Raw genomic sequence first — 20,761 nt, 5'->3', positions numbered from 1 at the left:
TACACGTCCCAGGAAGCCTTGGCGCCGGGACGCGTGTCCACTGCGCCATCCACTTGGAGGAGGCCTTACTCAGTCCGGGCGGACGCGCGGGCCAATCCCCTCGCCGTGCACCTTGGGCTGGAACCTGAGACGCGTTCGCCCTCAATGATGCTCCAGTTACAGAAGCAACGCAAGTTTGTCATTATCCCGAGGAAGAGGAGCGGCGTGGTCCTTGCGCATTTCAGCAGAACTACTGGCACCTTTCAGCTGGACAAGCCAGCGCCCCGGTTGTGACCTTTCCGGGGAGACCCACGCGCCTGCCCAGCACAGCAAAGGACCCCACTTGGAGCCGCGTCTGCTGCTGCGATCGGCCGACGTGCCCCTGCCGGAGCCGCGGCTGGTTCCGTCCACCTCTTCCACTTCATTTATCTGTGGATCATTTTGAGTCCATCTTGTAAATGTTTAGCACTTTGCTGCTTTACTGCTTCTTTCTGGGGACAGTTCCAGCACTGGCCGAGACCGGCGGAGAGAGGCGACTGAGCCCGGAGAAGAGCGAAATATGGGGACCCGGGCTCAAAGCAGCTGTGGTCCTTCCCGCGCGCTATTTCTACATCCAGGCGGTGGACACATCAGGAAATAAGTAAGTCGAGCAATGGCTCCCTGACTATTTTGGAATACAGTTAAAACTTACTGGTTTTCCCCTTAAGTTTTGTTCGCCCAAGAACTTGTTTCTGCACAGCAGTTTAAAATCCAGGACATTTGGGTGCTATTCACATCTGGTTGTAACTGTTGCCCCCATCCAATCAATTTTTCTCTGTAGCTTTACAAATAATTTCGAATTAGCTCTTCTCCTGGCTATTTTGGTAGGGATTTCCCCATGACTGGGGAACAAACTCCTGTACTTTGCTGAAAGTACTCTTTCTAATTATTTTTGCATAAACTGTTATAAGGAATTTAAACCCAGTTGTTAGGAACTGCTGGGTTGCACCTTTCTCTGTTTTCAGGTGGACCTCTGCAGGTAAGCAGGTTTTGAAACTCAAAAGAAAAATAAAGCACTATTTGAAACTTTAGAGTTGAGGGGGAACGTATCAAAATATGAATCTTCTATGTTTGTTACAACTTTATTTCGTTCCACTGAATTCAACGGTTAAAAGTATACTTGAAATTTATTTGTAGAATTCACTTACTTCTGAAATGATTGGTTTTTTTTTTAATTGGTGGATGCTGACTGTGTGTATTTTGTAGGCAGAAAATCTTGGGACTAAGGAGTTTCCCAAAGGAAAGGAGAGTTATAAATTTTGTCACTTGTCTATAAATAGTACGATTGGGGAAACTAAATACCATTTTAATCGTAACAGCCAGAGCACTCACTCCAAAAAAAACTTCTGTACAATGTCACTTGGGTGATATACTACCTACTAGCTTTTGCCCGTGGCTGAGCATGATTTATAATACTGATTCTTTAAAAAAAAATCTTGGAGAGAGATTTTTCAGAAAATCATTATCTTTAGAGGCACCGTTTCATCACAGATTTCCAGATGGGCATGAAATAAATAGTAGGTTGATAAGACTGTTTTTATATATGAAATGCATAAGTATGTTCTATGTTTACATAAATTAGTTGTCAACATATCTCCTTGCAATTTTCTAATAAAACTGTTTTATGTTATCTTGGCCATTGTAATCCTCTTCTTTTTTTCCTCTATGATCCATCCTATTCATTCTGGTACTAAAAGCATAAGGAAAAAGAAACAAACATATGTTAGGGGGAGAATGTGGAGGAGAATAGGAAGGTTCACAGACTAGAGAACATAACCTTTGCACGGTTGTTTCTTAAAATAATCTTTATATCTCATTGTTCTTCCCATCACAGATTCACATCTTCTCCGGGTGAAAAGGTGTTCCAGATTAAAATCTCAGCCCCAGATGAGCAATTCACTAGAGTGGGCGTCCAGATTTTAGACCGAAAGGATGGGTCCTTCATAGTAAGATACAGAATGTATGCGAGCTACACAAATCTGAAGATAGAAGTCAAATTCGAAGGTCAACATGTGGCCAAGTCTCCATATATTTTAACAGGTAATTTGGAACATAATTTTAACACAGCAGTATTTGAACACAATAATACATGTCATTTGATCAACAAAAACAAGTTAGCGTGGTATTTTTTTCACTAAAAGAAAAAAATAGACATTTCCTACTTGAAAGCTAAATTGAGAGTCCTGGTAAAAGAGAGAAATGCACGATTCAAATGGAAATTACAATTTGCTAAAGAGGAAAGAACATATTAATAGAGAATTTGCTGCCTAAAGGCACAACATTAGCAAGAACAATCAAGCTATATATACGGTCATCGATGGCGCTTTCTTAATTAGAGATATATGACTTAAGTAACTGATGAGTGTTATTGAAATTTGGTTGGTCACTTCAGGAAGAAAGAGGACTTGATGGGAGAGCGGGGAAATTGACTGTGGGTTTTTTTTTGTTTTGTTTCAGTGCTATTTTCCAGAGAAATTCTGTTTTCTTATACAGGATTAGAGTACAACTTTCTTACCTAGAGCCATATCATTCCCTCTCAGCAGAGACAGTACCCTAAAATATTAGAGAATAGGGTGTATACAGACACACGAATCTTCCTTGTCTCCCTGCTCCACGAAAGGCAAACATTTTTCTAGAAAGTGCCTCCATTTCTTCCCCACACTCCACCAGGACCACACAGTACCATATAACCTGCTAACCTTAAAAAGATGTCCCATTGTTTACTACTGCCTGGGTCAGGTGACAATCTGAGACTCATAGAAATAAATGACAGTAAAATCTCAATTCAGATTCTATATTATGTTAGTATTATTTCTATAAACATGTAATTAATTCATTATAATATTAATGAAATGGGTGTTTTGAGGATTACTTTGCTTCTTTATATTTTCTTTAAAAAAATATACCAAACATAGTAGGGGTGTTTTATTTATTTGTATTGGTTTTTTTTGTTTGCTTTTTTGTTTTTGCCTCGCCTCAAGGCTTGCAGTATCTTAGTTCCCCCACCAGGGATCGAACCCAGGCCCCGGCAGTGGAAGCGTGGAGTCCTAACCACTGAACCGCCAGGGAATGCCCATTTGTACTGTTACTTACGATGATTTATCCATTGAGAAAAATACCTTAGACCCTTTAAGAACTAGTTTGTATAATAGACCACTGAAATATAAATTTCTATCATTTTGTCTTTCATTAAAACAGGTATATTCCTCTGATATCCTTTTACCAATGTTTGGTTATTCTTAAGTACACAAAACATAAAGAGTAATGCTTTGCCATACAGCAGAAGCTAACACAACATTGTAAAGCAATGATACTCCAATAAAAATTAATTTAAAAAAACAGAGTAATGGACTATGGGAACTTCCCTGGTGGTCCAATGGTTAAGACTCTGCAGGAGGCATGGGTTAGATCCCTGGTCAGGGAACTAAGATCCTACAGGCCGCACCACCAAAAAAAAAAAAAAAAAGAGTAATGGACTATGGTAGCCACTTAGCGCAAAAAGTAGCACCGTTGGCTTTCTTTTGAACTCGTGCCAAGTGGGCCTGACTGTGAAAATATCATAACACCTATCTGTGAAGAGCGGTCAGAACAGACTTAACTTGAGATACAGCAGGGTAATAAAAATGTTTTTCTTTTTAAAGTATGTTTTCCATCAAATTGCCCTCCCCATCTAAATAGGCAAAACTTGTAAAGTCATATTACGAATATTTGTTACATGTTTCAAATGCTGAGTGAAATTATTACTGTATACTTTGTTCCTTGTGTGTAATTAGGGCCAGTTTACCATGAGAATTGTGACTGTCCTTTGGAAGACAGTGCAGCCTGGCTATGGGAGATGAACTGCCCAGAAACCATTACTCAAATTCAGAGAGATCTGGCACATTTCCCTACCATTGATCCAGAAAAGATTGCAACAGAAATCCCGAAAAGATTTGGACAAAGACAGAGCTTGTGTCATTATACCTTGAAGGATAACAAGGTACAATTCATGACTGAGGGTTTCTTGCCTTAGTGATTTTTTATTTTGACCATTTGGCTACAACTAGCTACATAGTTTTATTAAAAATCATTCTGCAGATCATTGTGATAAGATTGATCTCAGTGAAATCAGTGGTTACTTTTAGACAAACAGTAAACATTCAATTCTCTTCCAGGTTTATATCAAGACTCATGGTGAACATGTAGGTTTTAGAATTTTCATGGATGCCATACTACTTTCTTTGACTAGAAAAGTAAGTATTTCTTTTCTCAGATGTATAATAGACAATTTGAGCCCAGGTTTTACACTATAATTTTTCAAAATAAAAATAATAACAATACCAGGGTTGTTCTATTCTGGACCCTTAAGTACTATATACTGTTCTGAAGTTTTATGTCAGGTAGTATACCTGTATTAGTCTCCTAGGGATGCTGTAACAAAGTACTGTAAACTGGGTGGCTAAAAACAACAACAATTTGTTCTCTCACCATTCTGGAGGCTAGAAGTCTGAAATCAAGGTGTCAGCAGGGCAGTGCTTCCTCTAAAACCTATAGGGGGGATCCTTTCTTGGCTCTTCCTAGTTTCTGGGGGTGCCCGGCAATCCTTGGTGTTCCTGGTTTGCAACTGCATCACTCCGCTCTGTTGTCACATGGTGTCATCCTTGTGTGTTTTGACATCTTCATCTCTTCTCACAAGAACACCAGTCATATTGGATTAAGGGTCCACCCTAGTCCAGTAGGATCTCATCTTAACTAAATACAACTGCATCAGCCCTATTTCCAAATAAGGTCATTCTGAGATACTGGGGTTTAGGACTTCAGCATATCTTTTGGGGGGACACACTCAACCCCAAACAGTATATTATAGATGAAAATACCTGGGACTTACCTGGTGGTCCAGTGTGTAAGACTCCACGCTCCCAGTGCAGGCGGCCTGGGTTCGATCCCTGGTTGGAGAACTAGATCCCGCATGCATGCCACAACTAAAAGATCCCGCATGCCGCAATGACGATCCCACATGCTGCAATGAAGATCCTGCATGCTGCAACTAAGACCCAGTGCAGTCAAAATAATAAATAAATAAGTAAATATTTTTAAGAAAAGAAGATACTTTACAGTACAATTATTTTGGTACTAAACCTACTTTGAGCCTAAAGGAGAATTGCCATATGCTGAATCCTGTCCCTGGGTGTAGTGTGCTTTGGCAGGGTTTTAGTGGAGTTTTGACAATGATAGTGAAATGGCTGATATGAAAAACTATACCATCATTTTAACCATCTTGGGTTTCTTTTCCTAGGTGAAGATGCCCGATGTGGAGTTTTTTGTTAATTTGGGAGACTGGCCTTTGGAAAAAAAGAAATCCGATTCAAACATCCACCCAATCTTTTCCTGGTGTGGCTCCACAGATTCCAAGGATATTGTGATGCCTACCTACGACTTGACTGACTCTGTCCTCGAAACCATGGGCCGGTGAGAGACGGGTCCCAGATGACCCAGAGCCTTGGTTTTCTTTCCTTGGTGAGTTCTTTCCCAACAACCCTTGCAATGTGATGGTTTGGGAGAAAAATCTGTTGCACTCTGTCTTCCAGAGTCAGTCTGGATATGATGTCTGTGCAAGCCAACACAGGTCCTCCCTGGGAAAGCAAAAACTCCACAGCTGTCTGGAGAGGGCGAGACAGCCGAAAAGAGAGACTTGAGTTGGTTAAACTCAGCAGAAAACACCCGGAACTCATAGACGCTGCTTTCACCAACTTTTTCTTCTTTAAACACGATGAAAGCCTGTATGGTCCCATTGTGAAACACATTTCATTTTTTGATTTCTTCAAGGTATGACATCATCCGTGGCCAATCCTTTGTGTTTTTCCAAATACCTGCATTTGGGGGCGGGAAATCGAGGCCTGTAAATTACAGGGGTGAGAGAGGTGAGCACATTTTAGGAACAGTGAGGAATGGAGCCCCGGGGACTAACCAGTTCCTAGGGGGGCAACCTGGGTTGTACTCAGTACCTAGACCTGATATTAAATATGCACCACAGGAGCTTGGGACCTGGGTAGAGCTATAATTTTTCCCCCAACTGACCCTCAGGAAAAGCATATTTCAGTTCCAAATCCTTTTTTATTAATAAATACATGTAAGTAATTTTACAAATATTTCTCCCCAGGGCCATAGCATCATAATAGACTAAAGAAGATATATAAACCAGGTGTCTCTTATCAGGCCTTCTGGTAGGGAAATGACTTGGAATCCATCCAAACGTTCTGCCCAGGAACTCTGGGGATGCTACACACTTTCTATGTCTAGAATGTGGATTGTTCCTGTTTCCCCAGTATGGATCCTTTCTCTGACAACTCCCCTTTTTCAAGCAGTGGGATGCTGCCCTGATCTCTAGACCACTGAGGGGTTTTGAAGCCCCATGGGGTGAACAGGGAAAAGTGGGCCAAAAAGTAGTCAGCTGTCTCCTGCAGGTGGGAAGGCCAGTGATTAGCTGTCTGTGCTGTAAATGGCCTGATTTTCTTTTGATGGGTTACCTGGTACGAGGAAGACCTAAAGAAGGCCATAAGTTGAATTGTCTGTGTTTCTTCCACATGCATATCACAGAAATTTTGGAAAGAAACGGGAGATTTGATACCAAATCAAATCTGATACCAGCCATCCCTCCTCAGAGGGTGTTTTGTCAGACCTTCGCTTTCTTTCTACCTGTTGAATTTGCTACAGCTAAAGACTGTTGACTACCACAGTGCTATAAATATTTTGACTCATAGGTGTTCTTGCCCCAGAGCTTGTTAATTTCATTAACACTTGCATGTGGCCACCTGATGTTAAAAGGTAACACGGCATAGAATGTGCCATCGTGAGGCACTCACGTGCCATCAAGAAGGTAGTAAATGGATTACAGAGTCACGATAAATCTATCTTTCCTTACGTTGTAGCCTTAGGACAACAGTTTTATAATTTCATTGGCTGCCCCACCATTAGCCTTGTGGACCCTTTTTGAAACCTGGGGGAACATCAAAATGTGCCCTTGGCTCTAGGTCAGCGTGTTATATATAATAGCGCTTACTAAGTGGTGGAGGCCATGGGCAAAATCTGGCCAGTTTGTATCTGAGGTTTGATGTGTGGAAAGAGAAGGAGAATAAAGAAGAGTGGGAAAAAGGAAATTTAATGGAGTTTCTTCTACTTTACTGCTCTTTGCAGCATAAGTATCAGATAAACGTCGATGGCACCGTTGCAGCTTATCGCCTACCATATCTGCTAGTAGGTGACAGTGTGGTGCTGAAGCAGGACTCCATCTACTATGAACACTTTTATAATGAACTGCAGCCCTGGAAACACTACATTCCAGTTAAAAGCAACCTGAGCGACCTCCTAGAAAAACTTAAATGGGCAAAAGATCACGATGAAGAGGTAAGGTCAGTCTCTTTGTACCCCAATTATCATGGGTTCATTTTCAATGTCTTGTGCCTGGAAAGCATTCGGGATGCTTAGATGTAGACCCTTACCTGTAAATGGGAAGCCACCTCCCCGCGGATAGCACAGATCCCTTCAGGGTAAACACAGGCATAGTGGCTTGGATTAGCTGTCCACTCTGCACATGACACAAAAAGCTAAACCTTGGCCTTGATTATGCTCTCTCCTTTAGTCAGTTTGATTTGAGCCCCAAGCACTGCCTCACCTCACCTAGCAATATGAAAATGAAGATGGCCAGCCTGGCAGGAGGAAAAACTAACTGTGCTATGGATTAAAATGAGGGATTGCATGAAAGAAGCATCAAACTAATTGTCTGCTGAAAATTGTTAAGGCAGTGCATTAAGCTTCATCTTACATTTACTTTGCAAAGTCATTGTTAGTTCAATTATTGTATGCCTTTTCTCTCCAAGAGAGGCCAGTTCTAGAAGGCCCAATATGACTTCTCAAACTTTCGAGTCTTAAAATCGTCCCTTTGATTTGAACAAACATACTCTGTTAAATGTTCCCTTTACCTCACAAGACCCCAAAGATATATTTTCCACTATTGTCCCACTAAAATGTCCTCTGAAGATCAGTTAGCATATGTCTGTATGGGGAAAAATATGTTTCATTAAAGCATATTATTCTTGTTCCCACAGGCAAAGAAGATAGCAAAAACAGGACAAGAATTTGCAAGAAATAATCTCATGGGTGATGACATATTCTGTTATTATTTTAAACTTTTCCAGGTCAGTATTTTCTAAGAAAATAGACATACTTGTAATTGGTCATGTTAGTAGCAAGTAATATTTCACTTAATTTTTAATAGTATATTCATTAAGGAGATATATGTATATATATGTCAGGGATAAATATTAAATAATAATGAAAATAGTAGAAAGCCAAAGATTAGCTAACGGAGAATGCTACTACCTTAAAAGAAAAGTATTTATGTTAGAACCATGCGGTATGTGGTTAGAAAATTGGCTTCTGATCCTACAGAGTTACTGTGCGTGGATTCACATTTCCTCTCTGTACAATATTGCTGCTGCCTTACCATTTCTTTTTCTATACAGTGCAAGGTATGTTTGGACCTGTTGTGCTGACCCCATATGGGCCATGACTTTTCTTGGAAATTGTTTTTATGGACCTACCCATTTAGGCATTGTAATTAGAGCATATCTGACAATTTGAAAAGTTCTTTTTTTAAAAAAAATGCAGTAGTAAACAAGTAATTGGCTAATAATAGTACTAGATCTAAGTTAAGATTTTTTAAATTAAGAATTGCAGAATTGCAGATATTGAGCCCCGTGTCTTAGGCTCTGCTGCAGAACAAAGTTGGTCATTCCTGGTCCCTTCCCCCTTTATAACCTTTCCTAGGGGATGGTGAAGTATGTAAACTGAAGAAGGAGCTGGGGGGACGTACTATTTGAATTCCTAAAGAGCCACAGGGTAGAGTTCATTCATTCAACTCACATTTTTCGAGCCTGAGCACCTCGGCCAGAGCTTAGCCCAGAGCAAGCACATGATGAATGAAGATGCGACTGAGGCTGTACCAGCCATGGTGGGTCAGGCAGAAATAGTCTGTCCTCAGATTCTCAGTCTAGGGAAGATGGGAAGCACAATTATTTTTGCTACGTGGCAGAGGTCAAAAAAAAATACCGTACAAGTCATATGAGTGAAGCGTAGACTAAGGAGTGGTCCCTTAGAAATAGGCAGCCAGTGCCCAAAGGTCAGCCGCCTCAGAAGCTCTGTTGTTGGGCTTTTAAGGGGAATATGGAGGACCTTGCATATCACAACTTGACACGTGAGTTAAGTGGACGGTGTTCTAGCAGACTCTGGCATATCTAATTTGGTAAGTGGATGTTAAGTGATATATAAGACATGTTTTTGTATTGTTTCCTATACAGGAATATGCCAGTTTACAAGTGGGTGAGCCCCAAATCCGGGAGGGCATGAGGAGGGTAGAACCACAGACCGAGGATGACCTCTTTCCTTGCACGTGCCATACAAAGAAGGTAACCAGAACTCACCTTCTAGCCAGTGTCAGAGTAAGAGCTAACAGTGATCCAACTCTTCATTCATTCCTTTCCTCGTTCAGTCAGGCAACAGCTACCTGAATTCCTCCTGGAGCCTCCAAGCAATTCATTCTAGCAGAGGCAGATAAAATAGATCCCAAAAAGGCAAAAGACAAGCGCTAAGATGCAGTGAAGTGAGCTCTCAGCAAAGTGGAGGGAAGCCATTTTTACTGTGAGAATTCAGATCACGTGGCATTTGAATAGATGTTTACAGTTTGAAAAGTGTTTTCACACCTATCATCTAAGAGCTTCATCTCCTTGTGAGATCATTTCTGCAGAGTTTGTCATCCCAGTTGAGAGATGGAAAAATGTATAACCATCATTATTCACGTTAACAGAGTATTCATTTAAAAGCAATCTTGGTTGATACCACTACATACTGATTTTGTTTATAAAAGGCAGATGCACATATGGACTTGGCAGGCTGAAGAAGACCTGAGAGATCAGTAAATGCCTTCATTTTATAGTTAACAAAACCGAGCCCAAAGAAGAGTTTAGCTCAGAATCATCTATCTGGATTATAGCAAAGCAAGAACCAAAAACCAGTGTATCACTTTCAAATTGTGTGCATAATTGTGCGTAAAGACAGTGTGATGGCTTGCGGGGGGGAGCGGTGATTATAGGTATTTTTCATTTGAAGGAATATATACTGTATAAAGTTATTATATGTATTATATGTATATATAAAATATGCTGGCTTGACATTATTTTAAGCAACAGCATCATGTCTCTGAACGGACAAACTCAGAACTGTGGCATTGGAACCAAAGTTGAGAGCGCAGATTTGGCAATTATTACGTCTGCCTCTCAAGCGGTTTTAAAAGGAATAAGAAGACTACCAGCCCCGATGGCGTGATGGAGCCACGCCTCATCCAAGTTCACAGACTGTTAAATATTTAGGGATTTTTCACAGTGGTTCAATTTTGGTAGCTTGGAATCCACGTGGTGGAAGTATTTACACCATGACAATAGTACATGCTACAAATCAGTTTTGGTTGTCTGTTTTTTTGGGGGGGGAACTGATTTGCCACCAGCTGGCTCTCAGAGGTGGTGCATCATCAGCATTAATTCCTCTCAGTGCTGCAAGGCCATAAAATCAGTGAAAGCCAGTGACAAAACAGAAATTTCCAGACTCGAAACGTGCTCCCACATGGAGTTAGTGATTTGATATCAGAACGCTTCTGTTGGCTCCAAATGAAAGTGGGCAGCTCCCTTTCTCCACTCCTCTTTTTAAATTTTTATCTCTAAGTGACTTTGAGGGGTGCCAGATGATTCCCCAGATTCATAGCAGTTAGGGACTAGAATGATAGCTTTGTTTATTTTTTGCCCATTGTCTACTCTAGCCGTTCACTGATACCATTCATAACACAAGCCTTTTACCATAATACAGACGCTTAGATGTTCAGGTTCCCCACCAATGTGACTTTACCCTTGGGTGATTCCAAATAATAGTCTTAAAAGCCTCTAGCAATAACTTGGCTTTTTTTTTTCCCCTTCTTTCATCTTTAGGGGAAAATAATTAATAGACTAACATAAGCCTTCTTGACCCGTAGAAGACTTCCTGATGGCTCTAAATATTTTGTTTCTTAATTGCAGACCAAAGATGAACTCTGATACGCAAAATACCTTTCCTTCAAATAATGGTGCTCTGAAGACTCTTCTTAACTGAAAAGAAGAAGAATGTCTTTTAAATATTAATTCCATGGACAATATAAAATCTGCTCTGTGATTGCCTGGATTATGAAGATATGTTTCTTCTTATTATTGCAGTATTCCCATGACTGACCTTTAAAGCACATTTTTAGAATTTTATAATAAAAGCACTTTTATTTTAAAAGGCTGTGTTGTGCTAATTGTTAGCTGTGTTTGGACCATGGAGCCTTAAAAAGAGAGGGTGTCTGGGTCCTGGACTCAGAGTGAAGTATCACAGAAGCCACCACCTACCCACACACGGGGTTTACATAAGAAAGCAATAAACCTCTGTCTTTTTTTTTTTCTTAAAGATTTTTTTGATGTGGACCATTTTTAAAGTCTTTATTGAATTTGTTACAATATTGCTTCTGTTTTTTTATGTTTTGGTTTTCTGGCCGCGAGGCATGTGGGATCCTAGCTCCCCAACCAGGGGTCAAACCCACATCCCCTGCATTGGAAGGCGAACCACCAGGGAAGTCCCTAAACCTCTCTCTTATTTACACTATTATTTTGGATAATCAGTCCCTCACAGCCAAACCTAATTCTAACTAATACATCTTCCAAGGCTTTTCTTAATCTGGCCTCTGCCTGTATCTTTAATCAAATCTCTCACAGCTTCCTAATATGTACCCTGTAGTCCAGCAAAATCCATCCCTGTTCCTTCTGTGCCTTGTTCCTTACCTTCCTTGTACGTGCTTCCCCTTGGTCTGGAATGCCATGACCCTCTTCTTCCTCTGGCTTAGATATCCTTCAATGCTCATTGCAGGAATCACTCCCCTGAATCTCCCCATCTGTGTACTTGTATTGTTATCTCTTCCCTGCTATGGGGTCATGATCTAAATTGTAGTCTCTCTCCCTGACCAGATGTTAAGCAACTTAATAACAGAAACCGTGCTCTTCTTCTGTTTCATAGTGTGCCTGAAACTAGAAAGATGCAATAAGTATTGAATGGATGAATAAAACGAAATGAATGACTGAACGAAAATTACCCTGAAATGTGATTAAGAGAATTAAAAAGGAACTTGAAATCCTAACACTGAACAGTAGCATATGGCCCACAAATTCCTTTCCTAATTGTTTCCCTTCTACCCATCTTCCAGTTAAATAATGTGTTATAAATTTTTTAAATCGTGGAATGTTTCACATATACAAAAGTATATAAAACATAAACCTCCAGCTTAAAAATAATTATAAGAACACACTCATGTAACTACTGAAAAAGAATCCTGAACCTTCTTGGCCCATCTGTGCATTTTCTTGTAAAGTCTAGTCTGCTGGCGATTCTTGGTGTTCCCTGGCTTATGGACACATCCCTCCAATCTTTGCCTCTGTCATCACATGGTCTTTCCCTCTGTCTCCATATCCTCCTTTTCTGTCTCTTATAAAGACACTCGTCATTGGATTTAGGGCCCACTCTTAAGTCCAAGATGATTTCATTTTGGGAGTTTCAATTACATATGCAAAGACCCTGTTTCTAAGTAAGGTCACATTTCAAAGTAGTCAGGTTAGGACTTGGACAAAGCTTTGGGGGAGCCACTATTTACCCACTACATCTTCTAAAAACATTCCTTTTGAAACTAAGAACAACAAGGATTCCCATCATCACACACTCCATTCCACCTAATGCTGGAAGTCTGAGCTAGCACAGTAAATCTAGAAAAGAAGTAGAAAGTTGAGGATTGAAAAACAATAAAATTATCATTAAAAGCAGATGATAGGGGACTTCCCTGGTGGTGCAGTGGTTAAGACGCTATGCTCCCAATGCAGGGGGCCTGGGTTTGGGTTCAATCCCTGGTCAGGGAACTAGATTCCACATGCATGCCGCAACTAAGGAGCCTGCCTGCCACAACTAAGACCCGGCGCAAACAAATAAATAAATAAATATTAAAAAGAAGAAAAACAGGTGATAGGCTATGGTACACAGAAAATCCAAATGAATCTACAGTTAAGTTGTTGGAATTAACAAGAAAAGTTGGCATTTGTTGGGCTTCCCTGGTGGTGCAGTGGTTGAGAATCCGCCTGCCAATGCAGGGGACACAGGTTCGATCCCTGGTCCGGGAAGATCCCACATGCCATGGAGCAACTAAGCCTGTGCGCCACAATTACTGAGCCTGTGCTCTAGAGCCAGCGAGCCACAACTACTGAGTCAGCGAGCCACAACTACTGAGCCCACATTACACAACTACTGAAGTCCACATGCCTAGAGCCCGTGCTCTGCAACAAGAGAAGCCACAACAATGAGAAGCCCATTCACCGCAACAAAGACCCAACGCAGCCTAAAATAAATAAATTTATTTTTTTTAAAGTTGGCATTTGCTAAATACAAAACTAGTATATAAAATTCACTTGTATTTTAATACACCAGCTAGTAACAGAAATAAAAATGTTTAAGGTAAAATTTACAGTAGCTCTGAAAACTATGACGTAATTATTTGAGGAATTAAATCTAGCAAAAATGTCCAAGATCTTTATAGAGGAAATTATGAAATCTCTTTAAAAAGTAGTTAAATCGAAAGATGTTACATATCCATGGATTGGCAGACTCAATATTAAAGATGTCAACTTTCCCCAACATAATATAGAGTCAGTGTATTCCCAATCTAAATGTACTCTGCCCCTTTTTCCGTGGAACTTTATAAAATTTTCTAGAAAATGTATGGACCTGCAAATCCAAGAAAAATTGAACACTTTTGAGGAAGTATGACTTGCAAGAACTTTCCCACCGTATAGCAAGACACTTTATAAAGCTATAGAATTTGAGACCATGTGATACTGCTGCAGGAATAGAAAAAAATAGAGCAATACCTGAGAGCGATGCATGAACAGACTGGAAACTTGATCTGTGATCCAGAACTACAGAGAGTTGGAAAAAGGTTGCATATTTCAGTGAATGGAGCTGGGACTGTGTAGTATATTAATGTTTCTGATTCCAATTTCAATGTGTGGCGGTTCTCCCCACACCACCAGGCTACTTTCCAACACCAGTTGGGTGTCCAACAATTCAACTCAATTCTGACACTCTCTACCCAGAGATAGCATCAGATTCCTCAGGTTAATGGCTCAGTCCTTCACTTCAGATGCCAATCACAAGTCCAGGCTGCCACCTGTGCTTCCAGCCAACTGGCTATAAATCAGAGGTGCTCACAACATGGGTTCAGTTAATTTGCTAGAGCAGCTCACAGGACTAAGGAAACCAGGTTAGTCACTAGACTACCAGTTTATTACAAAGGATATTAGAAATATAAAAATCAACATCCAGATGAAGAGATACACAGAGCAAGGGCCAAAGCAAAGGAGCTTCTGTCCTCATGGAGTTTGGGGCCAGGCTTAATGACTTGTGGAAGCATCTAGGTCACCAACCTGAAAATTCTTCAAACTCCACCCTTTTGGGTTTTTATGGAGCCTTCATTACATAGGCATGATTGATGAAATCATTGGCCAGCCCCCTCCCTTCCCCAGAGCAGGATAGGAGGATGCTAAAAGTTCCAACGCTCTAATCACATGGTTGTTTCTCTTGGCAACCAGCTCCCATCTTTTGGTACTTTCCAAAAGTCAACTCATTAACATAACAAAAGACCTCTTCATTGCTCTGTTACTTCAGAAATTCCAAAGGTTTTAGGAGCTCTGTGCCAGAAATAGGACAAAGGAAGACAAAATACATATTTCTTATTATAAATCATGATGTCACAGATATCCATATATGGAAGAAAAACAACTGGATACCCAGCATACACTCTATCCAAAGATAATTCCAGGAGGGTTAGTGACAAAAGGCAAAACATAACATAGGTGGGCTTCCCTGGTGGCGCAGTGGTTAAGAATCCGCCTGCCAACGCAGGAGACACGGGTTCGAGCCCTGGTCTGGGAAGATCCCACATGCCTTGGGGCAGCTAAGCCTGTGAGCCACAACTGCTGAGCCTGTGCCCTAGAGCCCACAAGCCACAACTACTGAAGCCTGCGTGCCACAACTACTGAAGCCTGCACGCCTAAAGCCCATGGGCCAAAACTACTGAAGCCTGCGTGCCGCAACTACTGAAGCCTGCGCGTCTAGAGCCCGTGCTCCGCAACGAGAAGCCACCGCAATGAGAAGCCCACGCACCGCAAGGAGGAGTGGCCCCTGCTCGCCGCAACTACAGAAAGCCCGCGTGCAGCAACAAAGACCCAACGCAGCCAAAAATTAATAAATTAATTAATTTAAAATATATATATTTGTAATTAGCAAAGAGGCTGTGTCTGAATTATAGTATAATAGTAGTATGCTGGCAGCTGCAGTGGCTGAAGAATTATTAATTCCTTCACTTTGTGGCTCTGATAAATTAAGCCTTATAACATTATCAAAAAATGCCAACTCCAGAAGTTTCTGGAACATGTGTTTCTCATTGTACAAAACTGTTTTTCTTCACCCTGAGAAGGTTGCCATTTTAATCCGTCACAGTGGCACTTCCATAAATGGCCCGTATGTTCATTGGACCTCAGATGACACATTAGCATAGCAGGAATTCCTCTGTCAACACTGCCTCTTGTAAAAATAAGTGAAAAGTAGGTTCTGACAGGATGGTGTTCATACTATATCTCTGCTTGTCTTATAAATCTTTTGTTTAAATGAACAGAGTTGAGATTCCAATAAGGAACTCAGGAGGACTGACTTTGGTTGTTGAACTTGGAGTCTGTGACCTATTGATGGATGATTAACTTGACAAGTCTCCTCTGTCAGTGTGTTTCAAAGTTTGGTTTAGAGAACCAGATTTTCAGTTTGAACATTTGAATTAGGGTATAAGAAATTGAATTGAAAGCTTCATATGCTCATATAAACGTACATAAATTTTTCCCTCCCCAAAAACATTTTTCTGTAACAATTTTCCACTCAGCAATAAATCATGGCTCTCTTTCCATAATCTTACATTTTTCTTAAGAAGAATATTTTGGATATGAAGAGAGGACGTGGCTGTAAAGGTATGGTGTAAGGGTTGCTTGTGATTATAGATCAGTCCTATATCTTCATTAGAGAGTTGGTTACATAAATATACACATATGATAAAGCTACATAGAGCTACACACACACACATATGTGCACCTGAATGCATATATAGTTGTTGAAATCTGAATAAGCTCTGTGAATTGTATAATGTCAAGCAAGCTCCTAGTTTTGATACTTTTTTAACTTCCCATGAATATATAATTATTTCAAAATGAAATTTTATTTTTAATAAAATTTCAAAAGTAATACATGCTCATAATAACAAAAAATCAACTTCTTCCAATCCCTACTTTCTTCTCAGTAGAACACCTGTTAAAAAGTAGATTTTCAGACATTTTTTGGATCCATAAACTTGGAGGTTAGGTCCATCAAGGACCCAGATCACAATAATTTATCTTCTCCATCCTTTCTACTAGGTAGGAAGGATTGTTTCTAATTTTCAGCTCTCCTAAAAAGAAGGCTGCCTGCTGGTAGTACGATAGGATAAATTTCTCAAAGTGAATTACTGAAACAATGGGTAACTTAAATGTTTATAGATAAAGCAAAACAGAGAGGGACTATACAAACTATTCTCCCATTACTAGGGTTTTAAAATCCCATTTTTCTATATAGTCAGAAACACTAGGTATTATTCATCTTTTTCATTTTTGTCAATTTGAATACAAAAATTGTTTTTTAAAATATTTCCCTGATTATTTATGAAATTGACTATCTTTTTTTTCCTTGTCTTTGACTTTTCGGCCTTGTCAAATTTTCAATTTTTAAAATTTTTTCTTACTGACTTTTTTCAACTCTTTATATATTGTGGACATCAACGCTTTCTATTATGTTTGCTGCAAATGTCTCCCAGTCTTTTTTGTCCTTTAACTTTGCTCACAATGCCTATATAAATATAGATGTTCTTAATTTTTATGTGGTCAGATCTGTCCATTGTTACTTTATAATTTCTTGGCTTTGCATCTGACATAGAAAGACCTTCTCACCTTGAAACATAAAAAACATTTTCCAAATTATTTTAAAATATGATCCTGTAAATTTTTAGGATCTTTTGATAGCAGTAAAGATCCCTTCTTACTGCTCTTCTTAAGATTGTTCTCAAATTTTTTTGTCTATTCTTCCAGTTGAACTTTAAAATCACTGTAAAAATTCCAAGTGAAATTTCATTAATTTGAATGGTTGATGAAACTAAAATGTCTATTGTGTTTTCCTATCAGGAAAGTGGTGCATATTTCTATTTATTCAGGTCTTTTTTGGAAAGGGGGGTGGCTCTTAAGTAAAATTTTATGTTTTTTTCATATAAGATCTTGAATGTTTTACATTATGTTTTTTCTTGGGTAGTTTCTACAATTGTTTCTATTTTGCTTAGGCTTTTTAAAAAAATTATATTTTTCTAGCTAGTTATTTAATGTGTTTAAGAAAACTGTAGATTTTTCTGTCCTGTACCCAACTACATACTGCACTATTTTATCAGATCTAATAAACTTCACTTGATTTTCTCAAAGAATCATATCTGAAAATAATGACAGTGTATCTTCTTTACCATATTTATAATTTTACTTATTTTCCAGCCTTATCACATTGAGTGGGACTTCTAGCACAATGTTGAATAATTGTGGTGATAACAAACATTCTTACCTTGTTTCAGACATCAGTGGTGCATTCGTCAGGGTCCTCCAGAGAAACAGCCATTAGGTTGTGTGTATACAGAGAGATTTAAGGACTGGCTCACGCCTGATTATGAAGGCTGGCAAGTCCACAACCTGCAGTTCAAGTCTGAAGGCCGTCACACTGGAATCCTAGGAAAGACCTATGTTGCAGTTCGAAGCGAAAGGCTGTCTGCTGGCAGAATTCCCTCTCACACTGGGGACGTCAGTCTTTTGTTCTCTTCAGTCGTTCGACACATTGTGGAGGGCAACCTGCTTGACTCAGAGTCCACTGATTTCAGTGTTAATCTCATCCCACAGCACACAGAAAATCCAGAGTAATATCTGGCCACATATCTGGGCCTCTTGGCCCAAACAAGTTCACACATAAAACTAACCATCACAAATGGATTTTATTCAACAAGTATTTATTAAGCACCTAATATGTGCCAGACATTGTATTAGGTTCTGGGCATACAACAGGGAACAGTCACTATCTCTTCTGAAAGAAGAATGAAATAAACCTGTAAAAATAAATAAATAAGCAGGACAATTAAGGACTGATAAATAAAACCAGTTATTACAGAGAGAAAGTGGGCTGGGTGGTGGTGACTACTTTAGACTGGGTGACCAAAGATGCTACTGGTTTTTCACTGTTAAGCAAAATGTTTGTTATGATTTATCATAAACAACCGCTATTAAAATACGAAATTTCCAATTACTAACTTATTAAAAAGGAAGAGCATTAAAATCTTATTAAATGCTTTTTAGGCATCTATTTAAATGTTTGAGTTTTATTTTGATTTGTTTTTGTTAAATTCATAATGAATTACATTAATAGTGCTCTAATTTTGAAACATTGTAAAAACTCCATTATAAAAACTCCAAACATCTAATTATGTATTATTCTTTTAATCCATGGATGGATTAATTGTGCTAATATTTGGCTAAATCTGGCCCACCACTTGTTTTTGTACAGCCTGCAAGCTAAGAATGATTTTAACATTTTTAAATGGTTGAAAAAAATCAAAAGAATAATAATGATGATGATGATGACATGTGAAACTCATCTGAAATTGAAGTTTTGGTGTCCGCAAATAATGTTTTGTATTACTCTCCTATTGCTGCTGTGACAAAATACCACAAATTTAGTGGTTTAAAACAACACAAATTTATTCTCTTATAGTTCTGGATTTTAGAGTTTGAAATCAGTGTTTCTGGGATAATGTCAAGGTGTTCATGGGGCTGGGTCCCTCCTGAGGCAGAGGGCAGGATGCCTTTTCTGGCTTCTAGGGCCGCATTTCTTACATTTCGTGTCTTGTGGCCCCTTCCTGCATCTTCCCAGCCAGCAGCTTAGTGTCTTCAAATCTCTCACCGCTTCTGTCCTCACACTGCTTTCTCTCTCCCTGAGTGTTATAACAGTGTTATTCATAATAGTCAAATAGTGGAAAGAATCCAAATACCCATCTACTGGCAAATGGATAAACAAAATGTGGTTTACCCATAAAACTGAATACTATTCAGCAATAAAAAGAAATGAGTTATAAGAGGGAATAAAGTACTATTACATGCTACAGTATGGATGAATCTTGAAAACATGATTCTGAGTGAAAGAAGCTAGCCATAAAAAGACCACATATTGTAGGAAATGCCCAGAAAAGGAAAATCTACAGACAGAAAGTAGGTTAGTGGTAGTCCGGGTTTAAGGGTAGAAGGCAATGAGCACAGTGTTCTTTTGGGGGTGATGTAAATGTTCTTAGATTATGCTGATAGCTGCCAATGGTTATAAACTTACCGAAAACCACTGAAAGGTACTCTTAAAGTGAGTGGCTTTTATGGCACGCAGATAAAGCCGTTTTTTAAAATCTGAGCTAGAAAATTAGGAGACATGTAGAGAAACGTTCATTAAGCCTCTGTAATGCGCGAAAACTCTTGAGATAAATGACCATCAGTGGTTTTCTGCATTGTGTCTCCTTACTTGTGCTGCGACAGAAAAGAGGGTGCTTCCTAACTGCCCTGGGCTTGGGGAAGATTCATTCATCCGAGACGTATTGATTTGCCAGGAATTCTTCCATAAGCGGGAGATTCAAGACGAAATAACAACGACAATAAAGACCCCTGCCTTCGGTCCGGGAAGGAGACAAATTCACAGTCCGTTCGGTGACCGGGGTGGAAGGATGATATGTGGAAGGTCTTTGGTGGGAGGACCAAGGTGCGCGTGAGGCGCTTAGAAAAGGCCTCACTGAGAAAATGACAAGTTGAGCGAAGACCCCAAGGAGTTGCACCGGTAGCCACTAGATCTCTCCGAGAGGAGGGAAGACCAGGACAGAAGCCCTGTCGTGAGGCCTCGCCTGGTGGGTTTGGGTGTGAGGGGAGTGAAGAGGCCCGGGCGTCTAGAGCTGAAGGAGCCGGGGAAACGAGATGAGTAGGAAACGGGTAAGAGAGGAAGCGACCGATCGTATGAAACCTTCTGATTACGGGCGAGACGGGAAGCCTTTGCAAAAAGCGTTGAGATGAAGGCTCACCTTTCAATGGGGTCCAGCTGGCCACTGCGTCGATAAGTAGCGGAAAGGTGGCGGGCGGGCGTGGGAACGAGAGGCCCTTTGGCCGACTCTTTCAATAATCCGGGCAAAGACGGTGGTGGGGCTCCGGCGGGTCTGGTGTTAGCGTGAAAAGTGGTTGGATTCTGTACATATTTGCCAGTCGAACAAGCGGGGTCGCTGGATTGACTGCGGGTTGTGTGAAAAAGAGAACAATCAGAGCTGACCCCGAGTTTTTTGGCCCGTGCAACTGCTGGAATGGAGTGGCTGGGACGGGGAAGGGTCCTGAGTGGACGCAGTCGGGACTGAGGCAGCGACAGGTGGCGGCACATCAGCGTCCCCCGCGTCGGAGAGCGGACACCACCGCCGCCGCGCCCCGCCGACAAC

The 20,761-nt window shown here is 40.3% G+C and overlaps 1 protein-coding gene across 2 annotated transcripts; it reads left to right on the top strand.

Annotated features, from left to right (window-relative positions):
• Positions 1-6: 6 nt before the first annotated feature.
• Positions 7-11,339, top strand: POGLUT2 (protein O-glucosyltransferase 2). Of its 2 annotated transcripts, none has more exons than XM_079902921.1 (10): positions 7-619; positions 1,853-2,058; positions 3,792-3,997; positions 4,173-4,250; positions 5,294-5,466; positions 5,586-5,823; positions 7,192-7,401; positions 8,103-8,192; positions 9,354-9,461; positions 11,118-11,339. In XM_079902921.1, the coding sequence occupies exons 1-10, from the start codon at positions 438-440 to the stop codon at positions 11,133-11,135; spliced, it is 1,509 nt and encodes a 502-aa protein (XP_079759047.1). In that variant the 5' UTR covers positions 7-437; the 3' UTR covers positions 11,136-11,339. The 2 variants fall into 2 exon arrangements, with proteins under 2 accessions (XP_079759047.1, XP_079759048.1); XM_079902922.1 differs by lacking the exon at positions 11,118-11,339 and adding an exon at positions 9,545-10,046.
• The last annotated feature ends 9,422 nt before the right edge of the window (positions 11,340-20,761 follow it).

The sequence above is a fragment of the Stenella coeruleoalba genome, assembly GCF_951394435.1.
Source record: "Stenella coeruleoalba genome assembly, chromosome: 18".
NCBI lineage: Eukaryota > Metazoa > Chordata > Mammalia > Artiodactyla > Delphinidae > Stenella > Stenella coeruleoalba.
The sequence above is the reverse complement of the archived record's forward strand: the minus strand, read 5'-3'. Positions and strand labels throughout refer to the sequence as shown.

Coding starts and splice junctions, on each gene's coding strand:
- POGLUT2 (XM_079902922.1), top strand. CDS start 438: ATGTTTAGCACTTTGCTGCTTTACTGCTTCTTTCTGGGGACAGTTCCA. Junction 2,059..3,791: donor GTCTCCATATATTTTAACAG/GTAATTTGGAAC, acceptor GTGTGTAATTAG/GGCCAGTTTACCATGAGAAT. Junction 9,462..9,544: donor GCACGTGCCATACAAAGAAG/GTAACCAGAACT, acceptor TTCCTCGTTCAG/TCAGGCAACAGCTACCTGAA.